Genomic DNA, 26,519 nt, shown 5'->3' on the forward strand with positions numbered 1-26,519 from the left:
AGACATGAAAGGAAAGACTGGCTCCATGTACTGTATTATGTACTCCAAGTGGGATTTCAAAACCAGAAAAACACAAAGGGTCTGCAGGACAGGTAAGGTACCTGGTGAGCCAACAAGTACCAAAATATTTCAGACAGTAACTGATGGTCCCGGTGAAATGAAGGGCCACATCTATCCAACCTATTGAATCAAACCTATTAGGCCACTTATCAGAATGTACGTTCAGCAAGTGTTTCTGTACTGTATTTCCTTTTTTAATTGTTTGCAATAACAATGATTATTTTATTTCTGCACTAATATTTGATCACCTGAGATAATCCACACTTCAATATAATTGTACTTCATAGCCATGTAGCCTTTATATTTCTGTTAAACATAATTTATGTAAAAAACATATGTACAATTTTAAATGCTTCACTTATTCACATAATCCATGTAAGAGCACATCAATCAAAGTGTATACTACATTAAAAATTAAATTTATTACTGATACCATAAGTAAAGGTTTTGTTTTTTACATGTTTTTTTAATAGCTTAAAAGAAACTGCACCAAATCTAAAGTAGGCTATTTATAGAAAAATAAAACTGCACCAGGCTTATTTAAATGCACTTCAAAACTGCTCTGAGCTCAAAAGGCATTGCTTAGTTCATCCATTTAAAAATGGTGTATGACCTGAAATTACATATAATCTTTCTAAACTGTCTAAATTGAATATGTAGCACACCCATTAAATTACAGTGCAAAGAGACTTAATTGTTTTTCATTGTTTGGTGTATTCAAGGTATAAATGATACAAAAACACTTTAAACACAAGGTTCAAAAGCCACCAATGGTTCTTTTACTAATGCAGTGAAAAAGTAAAACATTACCTCCTGTATTCCTCAAATTCTAATATTCGAACTTCTGTCTGTATAAATTAATCCACAAAAGATTGTTTACAGTATTGTGTTTTTAACTAAAATGTTTACAGTTTAGTACAGATTAGTATAATACTTTATTCCAACGGTAAACTATGTTTATGTGATTCTGAATACTAAGTTGTGTTGAACATAGTCAATACTCATGAAATAAAAAGTAACCATTAAATTACAAGAAAGACAAAGTAACGTGTTTGTGTTTCTCAAGTGGTTGTGCGTGGTTTACTCAAGAACCACCGCTTGAAGAATCTTCATCTTAATATCTATGTTGAGATTTGGAACTGCTTTATACATTAACTTTATCAGCCTATCGCAAGATTTAAAATAAATTGCAATTGTATTTACAAGATCACACACAGTAAAGCAGAGAATTCAGACTATTATTATGTTCGTTTTTATCCAAACTAATGTATTACAGGTTCCGAAAAATAAAATTTATTTCTTCTTTGGGAAAAACTTAATGGGTTAAACTATAAATCTGCAAATAATTTATGGAACTTATTATATAACTCAATAACCCCCCTTTTTAATACTTCTTTTATCATCCTTGATTTAAAAAAATATATATACCTAATCCTACACTGCGATCCTCGGGACAAAAAGACTAAAAAACAGGACAGATCTTACAGCACAACAAAATTAAGCATAATATAGTTAGCAACAAAAATGTATTATCATTTGAAAACTAATTAATATGGACTTTTCAAGCAACATGGTTTAACTTCAACTGTATCACTATATTGTGGCTAAAGACTGAAATTAGATAGCCGTTTATTTAAGTAACTGTATATTTTGGTTAAATAAACAGAAAAGCAACCCTTGTTACATTAATTTAATAAATAAATACAAGATCAAAAGGATTTCCCCAAAATGCACTTTCACAATTTTCCGATATATTTTGGAAACCTATGTTTAATCTGAATTTTTGTAAGAGAATTCCATCCATCAATCCATTTTCTAGTTGCTTCTTCCAATTCAGGGTCATCGGGGAACCAATGCCTATCTCAACAAGTAACAGGTGCAAGGCAGGATACACCAAGGCTGAGATACTCATCCATCACAGGGCACACACAGGCACGATCTCACACTCACACCATGGACAATTTTCCCAGTAGCCAATTAACAAGTATGTCTTTGGACTGTGGGAGGAAACCGCAGCATCCAGAGGAAAACCATGAAAACCTGGGAGAGCATAAAAGCTCCAAACAGATAGCACCCCAGTTCCGGAATCTAACCTGGGGCCCAGTGCTGTGAGGCAGCACTGCTAAACACTGTGCCACTGATCCCATCTCTATTAGAATCCCATCCTACAAAAATAACAATAAAAACATATTTTTATGTAAATGCACTTCTGATTTTTATTTTCTTATTTTTATTAATCTAATCACATTAGTATAAAATAGTGAGGAGTGCAGTACGTGATGCAAACTGACCTCAGGTGTATGATGAGTTGCAAGTGTAACCAGACAGCAAGACGTAAAGGCTCTGACAGACTCCTGGGTGAGGGTCTGGTGAGCAGATAATCCTTTTTAGTGGGCACAACTTTATTGAGAAATAAAAACAGCAAGTGCTGTGCTTCAGTCTAAAGAGAATGAACAAGGAGTTTCCAGAAATACACCTGGCTACGTTCCTACAGTATATGTCAAAAGCACAGTGGGCAGAGGACATGTCAGGAACATCACTGTAGGAGAGAAGGCTTTCCCTGCCAACACAGCGCATGCCATGAGCATCACATGAGAGGATTAAGGCAATGACATCCCACTGTGTTCAATAAATTGATTGTGGTCCATCTGTCTCTGAGACTCAGCTCATCTGGTAAGGTGAGCCAGATTCACTAAAGGAAAGTTTGTTACAGAGCATATTTAAAAAAAAAACAGAAAACGTGACTTATCATGCAGAAGGAAATTTTCCTACCAAAATATTTTGAAACCTCTTCTTTCAAAAAATGAAACCCAAACAAATTTCTTCTAACACATTAGCAAAACAAATAAATGTTAGTGCCTTACATGGTTTTTAGTGTTTCTGGAATATAGCACTTGTTATGGAATTAAAACACATCCTAAGAAGCTGTTAAAGTTACTAACTGCAATTATCTGTATTTATGTTTCTATTAATGTTGGAACTGAAGGTTAAAATTTCTTTTCTCCACAGAACACATTGTACTTGCCTATAGACCTCTTCACCTGAAACTTCACCCAACTACTATGTTTAGGTTGATACTGTAGCCAGATAGAGTGGATTAATAAGGAATGGGCCTTAATGCTGCTCTTCATATGATTGGACAACTTAATATAGCTAATCACTCAGAATTTTTTGGGAGGTGGAAGGAAATCATACTTTCTTCAAATAATGCATGATAATCGGTGTTCTATACTTATTCTGCAATATAACATCCATTAAAAAGCAGATCGCAGTCATTTTCTCCACACTACATCAATAAATGCAATATAAAGTTTAAAGCAGCTCATCTTGTAGCAGTGTTTTGTAATTAGAAGAGTTTTAGTGTTTTAAACAGGAAAATAAAGTTGGCCAAAGCCAAGTTTAAAGGGTTATCATGTCACAAAAAATAAACGTAGAAAACACTAACTCATAATTACAAGTTATTATCCATTAGCAAAATTCAGACCTGATTCCGCTCATATTTCCTCCACCTAAATCTGACAAAAACTGAGGTGATGTGCATAGATGCCCGGGAAGGTATTTCTCATTCATTAAATTCTGTAAAACATGGAAACAGCTGTACAGAATTTAATACTGCACCCTTTTATAACCATCATATTACACCCTACTATGAGAAACTCTGGGGTCTTGTTTGATATTGAGCTTCGTTTTGATGCATAAATAAAAAACATCTTTAAAGTCTCTTATTTTCACCCCAGACTTGATTACACTGCTGCAGAAATCCTAATTCATGCTCACATCACATCTCCCCTAGGTAATCTTTACAATTGGCTCCACAGCCGAAACGTTGTGTTCTCTTTCTTCTTTTTTTTCAGCATGGAATAAACCTATTACTTGTTCCTTTGCATCTTTACAATTGTCCCCCTACTACATTGTCCAAAACTGAACTGCATTCAAGGCTTTGTGACTGCATTACCCAAAACTGACACGTCTTCACTGGCTTCCCACTACCCAGTGCATTCAGTTCAAAATGTTACTCTTAACTTTTAAAGCCCCAAGCACCAAATCCCTCATTACTCCTTATGAAACAAGTAGGATTTTGCACTCTGCTGAGGCACACCTTTTAGTTCCTTCTTCTAGGTACAAGCAACTCGGGATACTCAGTTTCAGCTGCCTGGCACTACAACTCTGAAACTCGCTCCCTGCCAGTCTTAGGAATGTAAATTCTTTCACAGATGTTAAATCTAAAGAATTATCTGTATAATCAAGCTTTTAATGAGGGTCGACCTTTTCTCCTTTTTTATCTCTATTTCAAACGTTACTGTTATTTTGTCTTTATTTTTCTTATCTTTTGTATGTTTGTACACTGTAAATTGCTCCAAACACTTGTGTATATGACATAAATCCTTATTTACATTGAGACAACACCACCTTGCCAATTTTATATTACACTCTCTGTATATGTATTATACATAAAACATACAATATTTTACAACTACTTTTAATATGTAACTTTAATATTTCCACTATATATATAATACATATACATATATAATACAAGTATAAAACGATAACATTTACTGTTAGTCATTGTACCAAAATATATTACTGTTTCAACAGAGCAGGATTTAAAAAAATGTTTCTGCACTTCAGTTTGTTTTTGTTGTTTATAAATTCAATCTGTAGCGAGAATTATGTTCCTCTCTTAGGGCTGTGACGCAAGACTGCGCACAGACACCCTGCGTAGGCCTGGAGTGAGTGGCGTAATATACAGTGCCTTCTTTCTCATACAGAGGAATGTGCTCTCCACTCAGCACGCACTTGTGTGCAAAGCTTCTGATCAGTATCTGAGCAGCATTTCCTACACAAATTCCTAAAGGACTCCAATTGTGCCCAATCTGAATAGTGCTTCAGCAGTTATTGAACTGAAATGGTGTTTTTGAAGAAAAACGCAATGAAAACCTTACCTTCGAATGAATGTGCATGTCTGTGACTTAAATATTACATTAAGACAAAATAAAATATTACAATATTAGCTTGTGTTTAAAAATGTATTTTAAAAAGATTTTTAATAAATGTTTTGAAAGTCAAGCTATAAAATATGTACTAAGAAACTTGTACTGCGTGATTTCTGCAAGCCTTGAGTATGGCATATACATTTTAAATCAGAAAATAAACCGAGTTGAATACAGTAGTTTCCTTTCAAGCATTCTGAATGTTTCACAAACGTTTGTGATGTTTAATAATAATAATAATAATAATTGCTTACACTTATATAGCACTTTTCTGGACACTCCACTCAAAGTGGTTTACAGGTAATGGGGACTCTCCTCCACCACCACCAATGTGCAGCCCCACCTGGATGATGCGACGGCAGCCATAGTGCGCCAGAACGCTCACCACACATCAGATATCAGTGGGAGGAGAGCAGAGTAATGTAGCCAATTCATAGATGGGGATTATTAGGAGGCCATGATTGGTAAGGACCAATGGGAAATTTGGAGAGTCAGGACCTCGGTTTTACGTCTCATCCGTAGTGTCCCCGTCACTATACTGGGGCAATAGGACCCACACGGACCGCAGGTTGAGTGCCCCCTGCTGGCCCCACTAACATCTCTTCCAGCAGCAACCTTAGTTTTTCCCAGGAGGTCTCCCATCCAGGTACTGACCAGGCTCACACCTGCTTAGCTTCAGTGGGTTGCCAGTTGTGAGTTGCAGGGTGATATGGCTGCTGGCCATATTTCTCAAAAAGGCTCTAACAAATGCATGAGAATGCTTCAACCTACAGAACTGTCTGTATACAATACATCGTAATGGATCTTTATTGCATAGTATACTGTAGCAGAATATGTATATGAACAATGTTTATACAGCCTTTCTTCTGGATATATACATATAACAACAATAATCATTTAAAATGTTGCTGTTTTTTTAATCTTGGGAAATGTCAAGGTAATTCTACTTTTCTTTTTTAGAATGAAACAAACACTAGCATGAAACATATGAAAAGCCTCAGGCTATATACTGTAGTTGGACACTGCATGCAGATGCTAAATTCATTTGACAGTAAATGTAAAAGGCCCTTTTATTTTTTGTTCAGTGGAACCAATGGAAAAACAGGTACCTAACAAATCTATTCTTGGCTCTTTAATGTACCAACTACTAGTTACAGAGGTTTCATCTACAGATACATCATAAGTAATTAAAGAGGACACCAATGTTGGATTTTGCTATCATTATTCCTAAAATATTTCCTCTAATGAGAGGGTATCAACAGTAGCCTTTTAATACACTATACTGCAGGTTCAACACAAGCAAGCTTGCTTTGATACTTCCTGCAAACCTTTTAAGACCGTTAACTTCTTCCCAGTAAACAACTCTTGCTATTCAGCTTTTGAAATAGCAAACCTGCATTCTCTTGAGATGTTTGATGTCACACACTGTGGCCTGGGAAACAAGTATCTCTACTTTTGTAGATTTTAAAACAAAAGTAGCCCAACTAACACTATTTCTTATTATAAATACATATCCACTCAGCAGCACTCAAAATTATAAGGACATCTGTCAATCCTTACTGAAAAGATGAGTCAGCATAAACCTGTCATAAACACTGAAAAATGAATGACCTTTACACATGCACAAACAATGTTTTTTGCTGATATTTTACCATAATCTGCAAAACAATTGAGCTGAAAAGCTAAAATGTTATTTCATCTGTTCTTGTCATTTCTCTTTTAACCAGTTTTTTATTGTTTCATGCCTATTCAAGGTGTTAAATGACATTGTCCTCATATGAGCAAAAGCTTTGAACTCCAGCTACCCCCCATCTTGTCAAAGAGCTCTCTTTATCAGTTTCCTTTGATGTGGTAAGCATTAATCTGTAACTCAAAACAGGAGCAAAATGGCATGCAGGTCTGGAAACACTTAGCCCTGACCTTAGAAAAGAAATCAGTGTCTTTGCTTGACTGTCTTTCTCTTTGTCTTCCATTGCCAGTAGATCATGTTTACAACGTTTTCAGATATCTGCGGATTTAGATTAAATTTTTCTTGTGCAAAGGTTTCTTGCCTGGTACTTTACACTTATTACCACTGCTGATCCTGATTAAAGGGTAAGTATGGATGTATGACCATTGAACAGTCTTTCTTTCTTGACATTTAAAAGCATTTGATGATATTCATCTATTTTCTAAACTACTTTATCCAGGGTTGCGAGGTGACGGAGCCAATCCCAGCAAGCAACATGCACAAGGCAGGATACACCCTGATCGGGATGCCAGTCCATCACATTGTTTATTGTCTTTTGCCATATCTGTCTGGATAGTTATGTAAATTACATATTACATTACAATAGAGTAAATAACATGTTTCTTTTATTTATATCTACTTTATTAGATGTCTTCCAGTGCTATTAGTTTCACAGCAGTTAATGAGGTAAAATACAACTGAAACACATCAAATGTTCCACAATATTTTTAAAATGTTTATGTCAGTGCTTCCTGCATAGTTGTCAATGATCAGAAGATAGGTAGTGTAAACATTCAATATGTTTTAAAAAAAGAACACTTACTGTTTTCTATGGTGGGGTCATAAGAGTCAACAAACTGGCCTTCCACAAACTGAATAGTCAATGAAGACTTTCCTGCAACAGAATAAAAAAATATTTAAGTTGCAACTAAAGATTCTTTAAAAGTCTTCAACAGCTTTTGTCTGTTACTGAGAAATCAGGTTATTGTGCGGAGTACCATGCAAGGTTAATTATTACATAGCATCGGTTGTCCTGGTGACTCTGGTTTCCTAAAGTGATTTTCTTTCTGACCTAAAACTACTGTATGCTTCAGACCTCCCATTAGAAAAAGATAAAAAGTACCACTTATTTTACCTGAAAGCTCTACAATCTGCTACAGCACTAGACCAACCCCAGTAGAGAAGGTGCACTATAAATTGCACAAAGAAATCAAAACATTTTTACATGTTGCTGTGTTTCAGCTCTACTTGGAACTTACTGTTCCAGTAATACTACTGTATTAGCTTTAGGCATAATGTATTACAAAAAGAAAAAAAATAAATTAGTTTTTAAAAGCATACTCATACTAACAGTACTATATAGCACATTTGGCAACATTCTAGATTGTTTTTACCTTATTTCTCACCAAAATGTGCAATATTTTTTAAATAAAAGGTCCATACAGAACGCTGCAGTTTTTTTGAAAATCAAAATATCTCATTTTGAAAACAGATTATGAAGACCTGATTTTAAATTTATACACATGATGTTATGTGAGAACACTTCAAGTTTCAAGATAACCTCAAAATACACACTGATTGCCATTTAATGAGTATTTCTGTAATTCTGACTGTAAATAGGAACAAGTGCAAATTCAAACAATTCTAATATTATGTTTTCTGCGAATTTGTGTCTTTGGAAGCCTGCTTAAAAAGACAAAAGACAGATTCAGTTGGAAGGAAAAATTCTCTGGCCACCAATGTACAGTACGGACTTGCTGTCTGTTGCTATAACAACCAGCTATAGTACTTATTTGGTGTATAGTAGATGTTATCCAATTCTCTCGGCTCAAAACCCTTAGGAAGAGCCGGAAGAATTAAACATGGAGGTGTATTAATTAACCTCACGATGTCCACCCTGAAGTTCTGCAAACTGTACTATACCCACACAGCAAACGTGTTGTGAATATTACGGCTTTTATAATGGAATTTAAATCCTTCTTTTGTACCAGGTCCAACCTCCAGGCAAAGTTAAAAATATACTGTTACAGAATAAAGTTCTCAAATGACCATTTTTCAAATAACTATATCAAACGCAGTAACTTACAGATTTTAAATTTGAGGCGAGAAAAAAGAGTTTCACCAACCCAGCTCTTCCAGTCTTCTGGAAACTGTGTATATGAGCACTCACTATTCTCAAAGAAAAGTTTTGTATTAGAGTTAAAAAATGTGGTTGAGCTTGTACTGAGTAATGCAGGTGTAACAGAGACAAGTGACACCAGCGTAAACTGCTGCAAGGAATCTCATATCTCATGTCACTATAAATATTCCACTTTGTTAATTTGTAGACACAATTGTGACTACTGTGCACCTGCACACCCTTTGTGAAGATAATATATTATAGTGTCATCACACTATTACACACATGAATAATAATGATAGTAGCTTCTCAAAAGGACATTTAAAATCACATCAAAGCAGAGCAGCAAGAGCAGGATAAAATGTGTCTTATAACATACGCAATTATAAAAAGTGTGGCTGTAATCCAGAGATGTGAAACTCATTTGCGTTAGCTAAAACCTTGACAAGATGCAGCACACACCAAGAGGGCTGGGATTCACTTCGTGGTGTCAGTCTTACAGTACATCACCTGAGTGTGAAATCACTGCACAATCACCTACAATTACAGCATTGTAGAGGTGATGATCATTTTTTTATACTGATCACTTTTATCAGCCATATACAATTTCTTGCATTAGGAATCTGTCTTTTTGCATACTCCAGCTTGCTCCCCATGAGACACACAGGCAGGGAGAGAGAAGCTTGGGGTCAGAGCACAGGGTCAGGCATTTATACGGCACCCCTGGAATTTGGAATTTGAACCAGCAACCTTCCAACCACAGGCGCAGATCCTTAGCCTCAGTGCCACTGCTCCGCCCTGATCTTAGGATAAGACAATGGCTGCTGTTTGGGGTGCAAAACTGAACAGTGTTTGCACTGGAGTTTGACTCTACCTGTAAGGCTAATGGTTTCCACACAGCTGTTCAGTGTTTTAAAGGAGAACTATATTTAATGCTATATATTTTGTATGTTGAACTGCAATGCTATTTTTATATTTCGGGGTTAGAAATAATCTGCCTTGATGAGTGCATTTGAAACCAGAAAAATGAAAAATACAAGTGAAATGTACACAGAAACTTGTAAAACCTCCAATTCACATCATTACATCACAAAATAGACTAGGTTTCCAGGTATGCACAGCACCATATTCTGTGATTCAAAATGAAGCAACAAAACGTCCGGGGACCTGAAGCAGCTCTATGACATTGTGAACAAGCAGGCTTGTGAATACATCTCTTTTAATCCAATGGAAATATTGCTCTCAACTTTGAGGTGGTTTTTCAGATAAATACTACTTGTTAACTCTGCATGCAGATCACGTTGGGAAATTTCTGAGGTGAAATGTCATTAGTCTTTTATGGTGACTACTGAGTTAACTAGTGAGTGACAAGTGAGTCCATGACAAGACCAGGGGTTTGCAAAAGCATGACGATTTCAAGTACTTCCACGATTTTGTGATCAATTAAAAAATATTTCTATCCTGCCAATGAATTTATTTTGTTAGCGAGATTTAATAACTGGTCTGAGAAATTAGAATTGCAGTTCCCCTTTAATCTTAACTAATAAAATTGCTGTTTTTATGATAAAGGAGCATGATGCATGAAAGCAAACACCACCAATAAGCATAAAAGACATGATCTGAGCAACTCTTTTTCCATACTATAATTCTATTTTTGAAATTAAGGAATCTTGGGCTTGTTTTTTTTCCGTCTGCAAGATAACAAAATTAAAGAGGGACCACAAGATCACATGAACTGTGAATGATTGAAACACCATTATGATGGGTTCTATCATTAAAATAACATTGTGAAGTTCAAATGAAATGTGTGCTGCTTGATATTCAACTCTGTTCTGAACTGATTGTTAGTCTTCTTGGGAAATACACGCACATCTCTACTCTATCTCAATCTCAGCAGGAGTGCAGTACTATTTAACACTAATGGCATTCATCAGACAATGAAATTGCACAACGCAATCCTGACACACACCAGACTATTGCAGTGCTTGGCTGAACAAAACAAGAGCAAAGGAAACACAAGGTACCTGGCCAGTCAGCCCTGTCCACAGTCAGCTTTAAGTGCTCTACATCCCCTGACCCACTTGGGTAATGGTCTAAGGACGTCATGAAGCAGTGTAGCACAATACGTCAAACAGACCACATTAACAACTCAGACCTACTCCATTCACTAAAACAGTCTGCCCACAAATCATATTAATCCTATCCTCAACTCTCTCAAGCAAAACTAAGTATGGTAGCAGGAATGTCTACTGACCTACAAATAAATGAGCTACTTCAGACAGTAAAGAAAAATGACAGTCAGCAAGGAAGAACTTTGCCTGTCTTAGCAGTAACAAGCACAAATGTATAAACATATGTCAAGATAAAGTAACAAACTGGCACAGCGATAATCATGAACTCGTAGTTAAATTGACGTTTTAGAAAAAAGGATTTTATGAAAAACAGGCCAAAAATTGGACCTCTCCTCCTGGGCTCATTTGGAAATCTTTGTAATCTAATTATATTCTATAGTATATCATGGCGTGCTCCTAGTCCAATGTAGTAAAGCAGTGTAATACCACAGTAGAAATGTGAAAGAAAAAAAATTACACTGAATATAACAATATAAAATGTACTTCATGTAGCATGATTAACTTCATTATTTCTGTTTTCACAAGGGAAAAAAACCTACAGGACTAAAGATGATAATTTAAAATAATAATACCGTAACTGAGGACTGGTTTCACTCGTCTTAGATGTAACAGTACAATCACTGTTAAAATCCACAGCTGAAAAATAAGTCTAAATGGATTCAGTCATCCTGCCTCCCCTTCACATTTCATGAATTTTCAAGAATAAAAAGAACAATCGCTCATTGTTAGACATTGTGGCTCTCTGGATGGAAATTTAGCTGTATTATAAGAATAGAAAATGCCGAAGAAAATGTATAATCTGTTAAAGAAAGTGTAAAATATTAATACGTGTATTAACAGTTTGTGCTACATTAGACTGCAAAACCTGTAAATAATAGTTGCTTAATCCATTAGCAAAAATAAAAGCCCATTTAAATAGAAAAATGCACAACCCAACACACAGTGACAGTCTTCATTAACATATTATGTTTACAAAACAAAAGATATTAGTACTTTTAATATAATCCCAAATTAATATCCCATTTTATGTGTAGACTGAATTATATATAATTAGAAACACCTATCCACCAAACATGAATTTCCCCCAAACTTTTACTTCTGGAATTCCTTCCTTCCATCTCAGCCTCCCTCTTGATTCATTTCCGCACAAAACAAAATCCGATTCAAGGTCAAATACAACCCCTAATCTCATACATTTGCTTGCCATTGGCTCTTTGGCATTATTATTTCCTGGGAAATCCCCCAATACCCCTACAAAATTCTAAAGAGCCTCTGTAATTAAACCAAAATGTCCAACCCATGAACTGCCTCAGTTCCTACATAGGTACAGTACTGTGATGGAATCTAACTGCCCAGTGTGTTCTTGTTCTCTAACAAGCACAGGACTTGATGCCCTGAGCTATATTTTCCACTCAAATTAGTGGAAGGCTGCATTGATTCTTTGGAGATAATTTGAACTGTAACCCTAGCCTACCTAAACCCTTTGCTAGGGTTAGGATTATTAGAAAGCATAGAGGATGTTTGATGACATGGTTGTGTTCTAGGACAGAAATGAAATTGAGGAAAAGTGATATTTCAATGTTATCTTCACATTTTCTTTCTTGCATATATGTCTCTATACACTGCAGGTCCACTCTCAAGGTGTCACCTGTGGTATCTGCAGGGGTCCAGCAGTTCAGACTGGCAGAAGCACCTTCTGACCTACCTTACTTTAAATATGCCTTATAATTTTGTTTCTTTTAAGGAAACTGATGCTGTCCATGTCCTGGAAATCCTCAACTCAGTAACAACACATCTGAATTGCAGATACAATTGGGTTACCATAACGTACTGTGTTACAACACAACTCTTCATAATATCAAACACAATGTTTTAAGTGACAGTAAGAGCTGAGAGGGCTGGAATCCTGTCATTTAGAGATAAGGAAACACCTGGACTGTACATTGCCTCTAGAAATTGTTTATAAAAAGTATTTGGATGCACTATACACTTTATGCATTATACTAATAAAATTCATTGTTGTCTGAGAACAAATCAGCCCATAAACGTTCTCTCTTACCAAACAACACTAATCAGTAACACTGATTAATAACACCTTCCAATCTTATACTAATACACTTACTTAAATGCAAGATACTTCTTGAGGCACCTCTGACACATACAGCAGAAGTGAGTTTCATGCACTTCTCACAGGTGGGGGTAAGGACTGAGTTACAGTTGCAAGGAGCTTACACGACAGTCAAGAGAAAGATACGATATCTGTGTGGAGGCTAACTGTTATGTTGGTGCAGCTTGGGGAGAACAAGACGATAAGCTGCTTATAAATAAGTGTGACGAGCAGTACTGTGACTTCCAAACAGCCTCATCCTGTTCAGGTTTTATTTTATTAACATACGAACATGGTTTCTGGCTGTTTTCAGCTGTTGATGCCGCTCCAAAGCTCTTCTGTAGTTTATATATATAAATAAATCAATTTAAACATAATATAATAATAATAATAATAATAATATAGTAGCAAAGCAACAGGTAGTGACACTCAGACCTATATCACACCTATATAAGTAATATCATGATGGATAATTGCTCCAGGGCAATTTGTGATAAGTGCAACTGTGTTAAATACTGTACTGTACTGTTCTGTGTAGACTTCCAGAGTCCCTGAACCTAAACGTATCTGGGGGTGTAATTCCCCACATGGAAGATCATATTCTTCTGAGTATTTAGGGGCACCACTGTAACATTGTAAGTGCTGTAAAGGTTCATCTGTGTGCTTAAAAGGTTTCGTTCTAAATTTGGTTAACGCAGTGCATGCTAAGCAGAGAGACAGACACCTGCTGTGTGGAAAGTTTAGAGAAGGACATTTCAGAGCAACTGGAAAATGGGGGTACTGTTGTTAAAAATACTATTGTACTATGTATGGAAATATTTTTACATACAGTAGATGCTAATACTAATGCAAGAGTCTGTCTCCTAAACATGACAATTATTGCAACAGAGAAGGATGGTCTAAAGTATAAAAGCTTCTTTTGTAAATGTAAATCTATGGGTGCAGAGCATGACAGAAAAATGCACTTTCATGTGTTCCTGGCTGTTCACTGGAAATTGCCTTTTTCTTAAAAGTTTAAACCTCCTTGTAAACCTTTGCTGAACTGCTCTGTGACTTCTTGCAACCCTGCTGAGGCTGAAAGAGGCTTTCTCCTTGGGCTGTACAACTGGTGCAGAGGAGACCAAGATAGAGTTGCAAAGCTAGTCTAAAAGCTTGCAAATAAAGCCTGTGAGCATCCTCTGAGCCTGGGCGAGCTCCTCGATGCAATGAAATCACTACCAAAAAAAAAGATGAAATGATTTGACAGTCTTGGACATATATTTTATTGTGTCTGTTACATTACATCTTTACACCAGGAAAAACAATATATTCCTCCTAAGATTTAAAGCACTGGTAGGTTAACTGGAATCTGGGAAAACTGGCCCTGGTGTAAGTGTGTGTGCTCTGCAATGGACTGGTGTCCCATCCAGGGTGTATCCTGCCTTGTGCTCATTGCCTGCCAGGACAGGCTGAGGCTCCCCCGCTGCCATATTTATATTGGATAAAGCAGCCAAAAAATGGATGGATGGATATTTCAATACATAGACTGTAAATTTACGTTTACAAAGATTTAGCCAAATAATTTCATTTCACACTGAGGCATTCTTTTGACTGCTTACTATTACAGTGTGAAGTATACAGATATGTAAAAGCCTTGGACTTGTGATGCCTCAATTAAAGCATGAATGATCTAAAAATTAAAATTCATCCAATATAGTAAATTACATCTTACCTGTAACTGGTCTTATTACAAAATAACAAATTTGATTGAATATCTCACAAGCATATGGAGCCTCCATAAAGCTAAAAGCACAGTATAAGATCCAAGTGAAATGTAAGAAACCATTGAAAAATAAGAAACTTTTTATTTTAGCACCACAATTTGGAAATGATCAGAAATCCATCACAGAGCACAAAAATGACATCAATTAACTATTATTTTAACTTTTTAAAGATCCTGTAAATTATTTATTTAATTAAATGGATTTATCAAAACACTAAAAAAGATCAATTTAAACTAAATTTCACACATATTGAAGGTCAATGGAGAGATTTATTTCAGTTCTGGTTACTGGGTTTTTATAATCCATGCTATTTTACATTCTCCCTCATTTTTCATTCTGCTCAGTTGATTGTGTTATATTTGAAGTCAAAATGAAAACAGACTGACTTCAGAAAAGGAACGTATGCATTTTATTACCATAAAGTCCTGTAGTTCATGCTTCATTGCTACCAATTTCAACTGCTGTAATGAACAAGAGGAACAACAAAAGCATGTCAATCACAGAGCAAAGATTTTCCTGCTTTCTAATGAAAATGTATAAATTTCTTATATCATATCTATACTAATCTAATCATGCTGCATGGCTACACACAGGAAAGGATAACATATTTAGAAATACTGACGATAAACATAGGTTTCCTTCTTTATTTGTGACTATTATTAACCAGGCCCCAACCTCCCAAAAAACATAGAATTTTAGCAAAGTATAGAACAACATATTCAGTAAAAAATAATTTTATTTCGGAATAACCAACATTTTTTCGTTTTTATTTTATAACCACCTAATCTAGAATCGCCGATTATTACTTTGTTTCTCACCAACAACTTCCATGTGCAAGTGCAAACAAGCTCTTCTTGCCCGCCCACCTGTCAAAACATTCCTGGTTTTTCACCTGCTATAGAGTAAGTCATGTTACGAAAGCCGATAACCTGGCATCTTTCAAGAAACATCTGGATGACATGCCTGGATCAATTAGCTACTGAAAACCAAATCAGCTAGGTGGACCAAAAGATATCCTCTCCACCATGTCAACTGGTTGATACAGACATTACACAGATCGGGGAAAATGTGTACATGTAGGTTAGCATGGATAGCAATAATCGCAGATGGGATTACACAGAAGAAACAGCTGGTTATGCAAAGAGAGAACATCTGGTGGTTTCAAAAGGAGACTGATGTAACTAGGCTCTAGTGACTGATGCCAGCTTGTGTTTCCTCTCTTGTCTCCCTCTTATCCATTTTTAAAGAGACCGCTAAGGAGCATCGCCCACAACGAGATGCTGTGCTGCAGGTGCTGAAAAAAAAAGTTAGCCACCAGGACCAATGATCCCCAACCCAGTTTACATACCAAAAACTGGAACATTCCCCATCACTCATAAAATGCACTTTATCCCAGAGACACTCTCAGAGTTAGACATCATAGAGAATTGGTATGACAGCCAATCCAAGGATCTCATCCAGCCATTTCTTGAAGGAAGCTAAAGTACCGGTTTCAACTACATGACTAGGTAGCTTGTTCCATACTCCCAGTATCTAATTTCGATTTTAAATTCTCTTCTATGTAGTTTCCACAGGTGTTCATTGACACCTGTTTAAATGTTCATTTTGAAGATATCCTTGAAGATATCCAGCTATTTTTTTTTAATACCTCTGAGAATTTTGAATATATATATAAAGTGCTCTTTAAGTTGTCTGTGATCAAGACTAAAACGGTTTAGTTCTGTCGGCCTGTCAGTGCAAAGAATCACTTTAAGCCCCAAAGTGCATCGCTTGCTCCTCTCTAGACTGATTCCAGAGCAGTTATATCTTTTTTGTAACATGGTGACCACAAATCTACACAATACAGTGTATTCTGAATGAGGCTTAACTAGTCCAAGTACATCTTACATAAGGATGAATGGCTGTATTACAGCTGGGGAATGAAAAGTAAAGTCTCTGGGTATCTCAGATAAAACAGGCTTCTGTAGTATGTACACCACAAATGGGGAATAAACAGCTGACTTACAACAAGATCATTATTTTGAGGATCAAATTAGGTTACTAATATATGTAAGTACTGACTCAACCTGGCAACATCTTTTGGTGTTGCCCTAAGTAGACACAACATTTTACGTAGCCACACAGTGTCTGTGATCACCTCTGATGCACATGGCATTTTCACAGGACGTTTATTGTGTCACTCCAGCAAAAATCATGTTTCAAAGTGAGTAGAGAACCTTGGTTTTCTTATACACAATAGTGTTCCACTAGATAATATTTTAGTTTTAAAACTAAGCATATCACTCAAAATCTAGAGCAACTCTTTTTGTGAGGACTAAACCTCCACTGCTATTAATTTTCATTTTCCAAACATGTATCTGAACAGCACAAGGGCAGCAGAAAACATTCCCACCTGAACTCTATATCTACACTTCACTGCATTCAGGCAATGTTTATGTATGTATTATGCAGATATCAATACCAACTGCAGAATTACAACCAAAGCCAGCTTCTTAATCAATAAATACTGTAAACAGAATTATATCATTTGACAGAATGTGACTTCTAACAAAGTAGAAAGAACACACAGGCCTAATTCACAAAGCAAAGTAGAAGGTAAATTGTTAAAAGTAAAGACTTTTGTGAGAATCTGATCTATTTGAGTAAAGAAATTTTAAATCATCATTAAATAGAATAAGCACTGAATATTACAGCATGATCATACTTGTTAAACCATGGAACACTACCACATGACTTACTGGCTTGCAAATAATACCAAGAGAATACATCTCGAGTACTGTAAATGACTGTAAATTATGAATTACAGGTCATCAATGAAAGCCAATTGGATGCAACACAGAAGACAGTAGCTAAATCAACAGCTGACCAGAGGGAAGGCCATTTCAATAAGAGTATTTTATAATCCTACCAGAGAAACTTTATGGCTCAAAAGGTAAAAAAAAGCATTGGCCACAAAAGACACGCATTAAATCTAAAGCCCTTGTAACTAGTCATAAATCAACATCTTAAGCTTTAGGAGGAACCTCAAACCTCAATTTAGGACAATTTAATATCATGCCTTCCAGCACAGCTTTGCAGAAAATATGACTGATGAAATAATATTGTATAAGAGTGGTGCATAAGACTTCCATTTTGCCTCCAGGAGATATTATATATTCTACTAATAAAACTAGCTTTCAGAGGTGAACAAATTAAAATGGAATGTGATCCCTGGCATGGGTTAACTTTATAGCACTGTACATTTAGGAAGCGGGTTTATAAATTTAAATGACGAAATCTGTTCAATGTTTAAGACAGTAACGCGACAAACATTTTGACTGTTAAACTGAAAATGATTTACAGTAATGCATTAGAGTAAGTGTATCAACTAAAAAAATGCCTGTCTTCAACTTGGCTTCTCTTTTACACCGCCATTACTTACATTTTGCCCTTTTTGTCTTTGCTAAACCCCAACTAAAAATGACATCATGGAAGAAGGAGGAGGCTTCCCCCATGCTTGAGTGGATAGAAGTAGTTTAAGCTGGTGACAAAAAAGGAGGAGCTGATGCCAAGGAGTTCTTGTTGCCATTGGTGGGCTTGTGCAAGTTCTGGATAGGGGCTTTGTGGCCAATCAATGAGGCAACGCACGAGAGCCAGTCCTCCCCTCTCAAAGACACAACTTCACTGCTTGGGTCAAAGCAAAAGAAAAAAGGCGACTCCGTGTGTCAACATGCCGAGAGCAGAGCCGCGCCAGACTAAAAAAAGATCACTGTCTCCAGACGGCCGACACATTCTAGAACATAGTTAATGATTTTGTGAACAGATCATGTTGCTGCAACATCTTCCTGGTCAGCTTGTCTCAGGGGCTGGAGGGAGATAATCGTAACCTGTATTTTTGACTGCCTGGATTCCAGCTCCCTCCTCCTCTCATTCGTCTCCTGTGGAGATGAATAGATCTCACCATATTGGTGGAAGCACTCCCGAAAAGATATGAAAAACCCTGCGTGCTGATCTTTAAGCTTCTCTGCTATTCACAGAAACCGGTCACTTTCCAAGGTGTTCACAAATTCCCAGACGATAATAGTGGGGGGCAATTGGCTCGGTTTCTTTCTGGATAATTCACAGGTAAAGTGGCAATTTACACAGTAGCACTGAAAATCAGATAAGAGGATGAAGACTTCTGTTTGGTTCTCCTCACAGAAACAAGATGTCTACCTGATTAGGAGACCAGAAGAACAGGCAGGAAGGTTCTCTTTGACCTGCTCTTCACTGATGACAGCACAGCTCCAGAGGAATATAGCACTGCTGTTTAACTACCACTGAAGAAGACTCCACTTTCAAATTCCAATTTAATATATTTTTTCTCAGTAATATCAGGTTGCGGTTAAGCTTTAGAGTGGGTGGCTTTTCTTGATTCTATTTTGTCTCCTACTGAACGTAACTTTCTAAAAGTTCAAATTATCATAAAAGCAGTGTTTTGCAGGTTTTCTGTATTATGAATCATGTTGGATATTGATTAGATGTTTTTGGTGTCCTTTTGACTAATTGTTTATTCACGACTTACTGTGATACACTAAGGAACAAGTAAAGGTTTATTCCATGCTGAACGAGAAGGAACACAAAATTTTGGGTGTCCTATTCACTACACTTGAGACCCATTGGACATCTATGGGATGATGGAACAAAATGTAGCAATTCGGGCTCAAGAGTCCACTTAAAGGGCACGTTTGTAGATGTAGAGCTTGTGCATGGTGCTATGCCCAGGCTGAGAGGAGCTCATAGGGGTCACCAGCCTATTCACATGGGGATTCAACCTTCCACCAGCCCTGTGCGAACGAGGTCAGGCTGCCCCTCAATGAGACCAACTGCCTATCAATCAGGCAGTCAATCCACCGTTCAATCATCTAATTAAGCAGCTATTATGGAGCTGGACTCTATGCTAGATCTGTGCTCTGACATTGAGGTCTTACTGCTGTATGGCTACTGCCTTAAAAGATGGCTTTTCTCCGTCACAATCAACCAAGCACTGACCCAGCAGAGACTTCCCTCTCCCTGGAAACCCTCTCGCCAGCACTTCCAATATACAACCCTCCGCCTGCCATGCTGCAGATCCTGCTAGTCCTGCAGTTTGCATCCCGCAGACGGACTCTCTCCAGCAACCCTGCTGCCTACTTTTCCAGGCAGCTCCTCTCCCGCCGGTCTCCCTGTCATTTCTCTGTGAGGATGAGAACCGTCTTTGTACTGCAGCCTTTGCTCACTCCTTAACCTCAGCCTGCCTGGGCATCTCTCTGTCGGGTCCCTACTCGCTGCTTCACTGTCATCTTGTCTCTCCGGGATCTCCCGAAGATCCCCAGTCTTTGCACTGATCAGCATAACACATGGCATCCACACATGCCGTCAGTCCATCCAGTCCATCCAGGCACACTGCCTGTTGCTCAACCCCGTTTTACTTGATGCTCAGTATGCTTCTGAGGTCAAGATCAGAAATGCAGGGGGCACTTTTATTTATGTGATATTTCCCTCATTTTGTACACTGTTTAAGTAATGGGGGGACAGGAAAAATCATGTTTGACATCACTGTTCATTTGCCATGGAGCAATGCTGTTGGGGTCGGGTGGAGCAGAGCGGACTGCTTTACCGTTTGTGGCTTCTCCATGCTGGAGCTACTGTACAAGGGTTGGGGGAGGGTGAGTGCACAGTCCTGAGCTCAATCTGATGTTTGTTTTGGATTAGATGTGGGAGCAGCACAGACATGGGTAATGTTGTGGATTTCGGGGGTGTACTGGGATATTTTTCTATCAAGTTATTTCAAATCTATTATTGTCTCTAGGAGGTTTGTCTGAAGGAGACGGAGCACAGAAGAAAATGTGATGACTCTTTTTTATATTATGTATATTGCTGCCCCCTAGAAAATTAAAAACAAAATGTTTTAAGAAACTGAATGAAGTGTGTGTTTTTAAAACCCTCTTCAGTGTTTGTGTGGGTCACAACTGCACAAGTTTCTGTGCTCTGCTGGACTTGTAGTGGTGCAGGGCCACACTAACGTAATCTGCATCTCTAGTACATGACACTGTCCTAGCAGAATGGCAAATCAGCGCTAAAATGTGCACTTGACGCATTTTCATTGTATTATATTCAATTTATAGGCTAATATTTGTAGCTTGGTTGTTAGTTATGCTGTTTTCAGCCAAGCAGCGCAAAGCAGTGTTTATCACTGTCACTGTTATATGCTGACTGCAGGCATTGGCTTTGGAGAGGCACAACTTTCATCTGCAGTCAGCACAGCTGCTGCCACTCTGTGAGCTTAGCCCACCCTGTAGCCATAGCCATTTTGGGCTCTGATTTTAACTCATTTCAAGCTAACCTGGTGTGTTAAAATCATTTTCAAGACACCCAACCAATAATTCCTGCAGTGGGTCGTACTTATTTAATGTGCGATACCAAAAAGTCACTACCCCCTTAAGTATAGTAACAATCGACACAACCAGCAGTATCAGCAGATTGCTTTTTTCCCAGAAAATTCCAGTTCAAACACTATAGTTCAGGTTACTGAACTGTCTGCAATAAGTGTAAAGCACTGCAATACTACAAGGGAACCACTACTACAGGGTCTACTATATTTGGCTCTGTAATTCAAGTACGAATACAAGTTAAACCTACCAATTGTTTTGGATGCACCTTAGTAATATTGCAACCATTCTCCAGTTGAAGTGCTGTTAATATAAATTAAATATACATGTAAGCTAATTTTAAATATGCTTAATACTAGTTTATTAAAGCCACCTGCAATTTTAACCACCCAACTGTACCAACTATAAATACTCCTTGGATCCGAGAACACATTCTAAATGTCATCTAGAAGTAACACCAACTCAGAAAATTCAATAGTGAAAAGATGCAATAGTCAGCCAATAATTATAATAATAATTCCTTACACTTATACAGTGCTTTTCTGGACACTCCACTCAAAGCGCTTTACAGGTAATGGGGACTCTCCTCCACCACCACCAATGTGCAGCCCCACCTGGATGATGCAACGGCAGCCATAGTGCGCCAAAACGCTCACCACACATCAGCTATTAGTGGGGAGGAGAGCAGAGTAATGAAACCAATTCATAGGTGGGGATTATTAGGAGGTCATGATTGGTAAAGGCCAATGGGAAATTTGGCCGGGGTTACACCCCTACTCTTTTCGAGAAACGCCCTGGGATTTTTAATGACCACAGAGAGTCAGGACCTCGGTTTTACAGCGCCTGTTTACAGTATAGTGTCCCCGTCACTATACTGGGGCATTAGGACCCACACAGGCCGCAGGGTGAGCGCCCCCTGCTGGCCCCACTAACACCTCTTCCAGCAGCAACCTTAGTTTTTCCCAGGAGGTCTCCCATCCAGGTACTGACCAGGCTCACACCTGCCTAGCTTCAGTGGGTTGCCAGTTGTGAGTTGCACGGTGATATGGCTGCTGGCTGATGATGTGATGGCAGCCATAGTGCAAGAGTAATGCTCCCCACACACCAGCTATCAGTGGGGAGGAGAGCAGAGTAATGAAGCTATTTCATAGATGGGGATTATTAGGAAGTCATGATTTGTAAGGGCCAAAGGGAAATTTGGCCAGGATGCTGGGGTTACACCAAGAACATAGTATATACTGTACACTAAAGTGTAAAGAGTTTTTAACCACCATAATGATATTAAGGTTTGTAAAATGTATGACCTTAGCAATACATTTTAAACTAACTGAATTGGAAAAAAGTGGTCCCAGCACACTGCTTTAATCCAAAACAGAATCTCCTCAAGACACTGCATTAGCAATCAAAGCTACACTTTCTTCTTTCAAATATAGTACTAGGCATAATGTGTACACCAATGACCTACATCTAAACAGCAGTGAGGGCTGATGTACAGGACACACTGTGGAATCTGTCACTGAGCTTCTAGCTTGTTCCATATGCTGGACTTTTTGACTATGTTGACTTGAGTCATAGGGAAACACTTCTTAGACATTTATATTGTCTTCAAGCAAATGGTGCAGACCCTTCTGATTATGGTTACATAGTAACAACAACTGTAATGTGGACGGTACAGCCCACTATGTCTATCAGATTCTTCAAGAATGTTGAAGGAAATACAAATGTCCCTTTTAGATGTCTTTTTTGTGTTGACTAGGTCTTAGCTACAACTGCAATAAAAACAAAAACAAATCACCAAAATAAATACAATAATCAGAAAGAAAACAGAACAGTCCATAGCAGGGTACACACAATTTTGAGATACCGATTAACCAATTGCTAAATCAGAAAGAAACAAAACAGTCCATTGCAGGGTACAAACACACAATTTAGAGATACTTACTAACCAACCCCGCAAGTCCCACTACATGGGAAGAAAATGCAAGCTTCTCAAACATGCCCCAGTTTAAAAGGGAACCCAGGACCCAAGAGCTGTGAGACAGCAGTACTGAAAGCCATGCCATTCTGCCATTCACAAACCAAATATCAAGATTTTAAAACCCCAATTTTATTTTAGTACCATTGTTGATGTGTTTTAACAATATGTAATAACATTAGCACTCAAAAGCAGCCCTTACATTTCAATTAGAGAAACCAAGTTTGAAAATGCACTGATTTGTGAACCATGCCTAGTGTAAAACAGGCATCACAGGATTAATACGTGATGCTGCTGAGTTACGGTATGTAACCAACAAAGCACTTACATGTTGTGTAAGTGGGGGCAGGAGTCATGGTTTGCAGGCTAACAGTGAATTCCTTGCACAGAATCTGCAGTTGGTAATCCCAGGAATTTGGAATTTTTAGTGCATTGCTTTCAGGGGGCCATAACTCAACTGAGATCATGTAAGGTAATTACCCAGGCCATACCCCGACTCTTTCCCCACATCTCTGTGCTGCGTGGCCACTGTGAACTGCAGCACCACATAATCTTCGTATTAAAGCACATGACCACTGACACAGGCAAATCGTTCTTGGGGAATTCTGATGCCTGGTTTTGAAATAAAACAGCTCCTTTGCAGACCGCAAGGCTATGACATTCCAGTAGCCAGAACTCTACTCCTTGCAGGAGCACAAAGGCTCCCAGGGTTTGTTTTGGTCTGTAAGTGGTCCAGTATAAATTACTATGCTGCACGGATCCACAGCTGTCAGCTATCCAGAGTCTGTAGCAACTGACTATGCCTGAAAAGACGCACTGTAAAAAGTTCTCTTCCATTGTACTTCGTGTTGTGGAGATTGTCTGATGGTTCTCAAGAACACCAGCACGTACTCTGCCTCATATATATATATATCAGACTGTCAGGCCTCAGTTCTTTACAAAATATACAGTAAGTGCTTTCTGTTGGAATTCGGTGAGCATGAACTATTTAATTTTCTGGAATTAAGATGTAACAGTTTACAGTACTGCATACGTTAACTTCAATGCCTGCTCTCTAGGATCTTCCAAAGTTTTATTGCTTAATGGCGCAACTATCTGTTCTTGTGAACCACCTGCGCAAAGCATGGGTGTCTGCAGACATGTTTCCTCAGCCCTGTACCTAGGTGCTTATTAAAGGACAGCTTTTCCACATCTCCAGGTGCATTTATGTCAAATTATCTTATTCTACATCAGATTCAACACCAAAAATCCTTAGAGCTTAAAAGATAAAAAAAGCTTTAAAAGCAAAATAATAATATGTAGTTTAGTCCTGACAGAAAAGGCTAAAAGGGAATAACTAAAATGTAACTATTTTGTAATAATGTAGCACCTTTATAAAACAATTTAATGTTAATAAACATTTCAGGATCTCACGTGGAACAAAAATACTTGTGGGAAATGACTGTCCTCCTAACTGCGCTCGAAACACAAAAAGCCTGCAGTGTTGGTTCCTGCCGGAGGTGGGTTTCTACAGGCGTCACTCCAGATAATGTCTTTTCCTTTCTTGGGCAGTTGTGCGAGAGAGGTCACAGGTAACTTAACGGCTTTGATGTTGTATACGACACGTACACATGCTCTGGAGATACCATTTGTATTCTGACAGCTGGCGGCTGGGTATATGTAAAAAAAAAAACTAAGACATATTTGTATTATATCCGAATAGCTATATTACTTGGGCACTTTTCACCGGACGCGGCTATTAGTGCTCCAAGTAAGTTTTAACAATTTGCACAAGCGTCTCATGATGAACAATGTTTAGTTTCACGATAAAGGTTACAAAAGAAAAGCTGTAAAAATGGCAGCCCTGTCATGCCGTAATTTTTTTTTTTAAAAAGCTACAGCAGCGATTCACGACTGCATTTCCTCCCTTTATCGTGACTTTGCTTAACCGCAAGCAGATACCGCGATTCAGGTAAGTTCTGGGACGCTGTTATGAAATCTGTCAACACGACAAGCTTGTAAAGCCTTTACACTCTGCAGCCGTGCTCTAATTGCATATCTCGAATTCGTATAAAATAGATCGAATACCACCTTCCGCCAGTTTGCTTCATGAAATGTAGGCTGCGTGCCGGTACAAGAGCAAGGAAACACATTAAAAATATAAAAAGTTCATCTTACCAGCATCACGGACGCATACAGAAAACCAAATATCAAATAACCTGAACCTTAACATTTTTAATTCAAAAGGGCATCGCGGAGGTTTTAGGCACATATTGGGAAGAGTCACCTTATCCAAACAGCATCATGAGGAAATTTAAACAGTCGTGACTAGTGACACAATCATCATTATATTTCTCCACGGTTTCCCTCGCCTATCAACCCATGCAAAGCATAACGTTACACCCCAGCTCGGCTTTTCAGGTTCACGGTGTCTTTTTCCCCCCCACAATCCGTTTCTCCCACAATGCGTTAGTTTGTCCTCTCGTGCACTCAAAATATTTCCACTTACCCACTGATCTGTATCCCAGGATGGCGATCTTACGGGATTTCGGCTGCGGCATCTTTTTTTCTAGGAACGACACGACATCAACTTAATAGACCAATATCAACAACATGCAGAGGACTGAGTTGCGCGATTATTCGGCCTTAAACTGAGAATAGAAAAAAAGAATAGGAAACCTATCTCAAATCAAGAAAATGAAACAATTCGTAATATTTTTTTTCCCCAAATTTGCAACAATTTGATGAGGGAGAAAAAAAACTCGGGCATCTGTAACCTCTGCGTCACTCCCCTATTCAGTCTAGTTGGTTATTCATGATTTCCGACTGTTGGTTGGTTGGACTTTGAATAAGGGCGGGGTGTACTCTGCTCAGAAAGTAACCATTGGTGTGAACGACTGCTGCTCCTCTTCAGAGCCGCACTTCGGAGGCTTCTCCTGGTGGAAAGATTCGGTTATTGGCTGTGGTCTTGCACCGTGGGTGGGCTTGATGTTTGTCATTCACAGAAACAGCCTAACCCTGCGTCACTCCACTTACAGTAAGAAGGCGGATAGTTTGAATGCAATGTACTGCGGCAGTGAGCGGTACTGAAATAGTTCGTTTGAATTTCTGAACAATTAAAACTGCACACGAAAAGTAGTCTAAAACACGGGAGCCAAAGAGGTTACGAAATTTTGCTAATGGCTGCGGAGTACGTATCGTTATACTATTAAAACTGCGATATTAAACCCACGAGTAAAAATAATAAATCAATGTATTCCTTAACACAGTAT

At 38.0% G+C, this 26,519-nt stretch overlaps 1 protein-coding gene across 2 annotated transcripts in view; it reads right to left on the minus strand.

Moving 5' to 3' along the window:
* Window positions 1–26,059, minus strand: part of rheb (Ras homolog, mTORC1 binding) — a 53,540-nt gene extending 27,481 nt beyond the window's left edge. Inside the window, exons 1-2 of one of the 2 annotated variants that reach the window (XM_006634200.3) lie at window positions 25,757–26,059; window positions 7,607–7,678 (exon numbers count right to left, since the gene is read on the minus strand). In XM_006634200.3, coding sequence (XP_006634263.1) covers window positions 7,607–7,678; window positions 25,757–25,808 — 124 coding nt within the window. In that variant the 5' untranslated portion in view covers window positions 25,809–26,059. Of the gene's footprint in view, window positions 1–7,606; window positions 7,679–25,425; window positions 25,525–25,756 lie in introns of those variants that run through there. The other variant, XM_015354068.2, reaches the window with a different exon arrangement.
* Between the last annotated feature and the right edge of the window lie 460 nt (window positions 26,060–26,519).

The sequence above is a fragment of the Lepisosteus oculatus genome, chromosome 6 (assembly GCF_040954835.1).
Source record: "Lepisosteus oculatus isolate fLepOcu1 chromosome 6, fLepOcu1.hap2, whole genome shotgun sequence".
Taxonomy (NCBI): domain Eukaryota; kingdom Metazoa; phylum Chordata; class Actinopteri; order Semionotiformes; family Lepisosteidae; genus Lepisosteus; species Lepisosteus oculatus.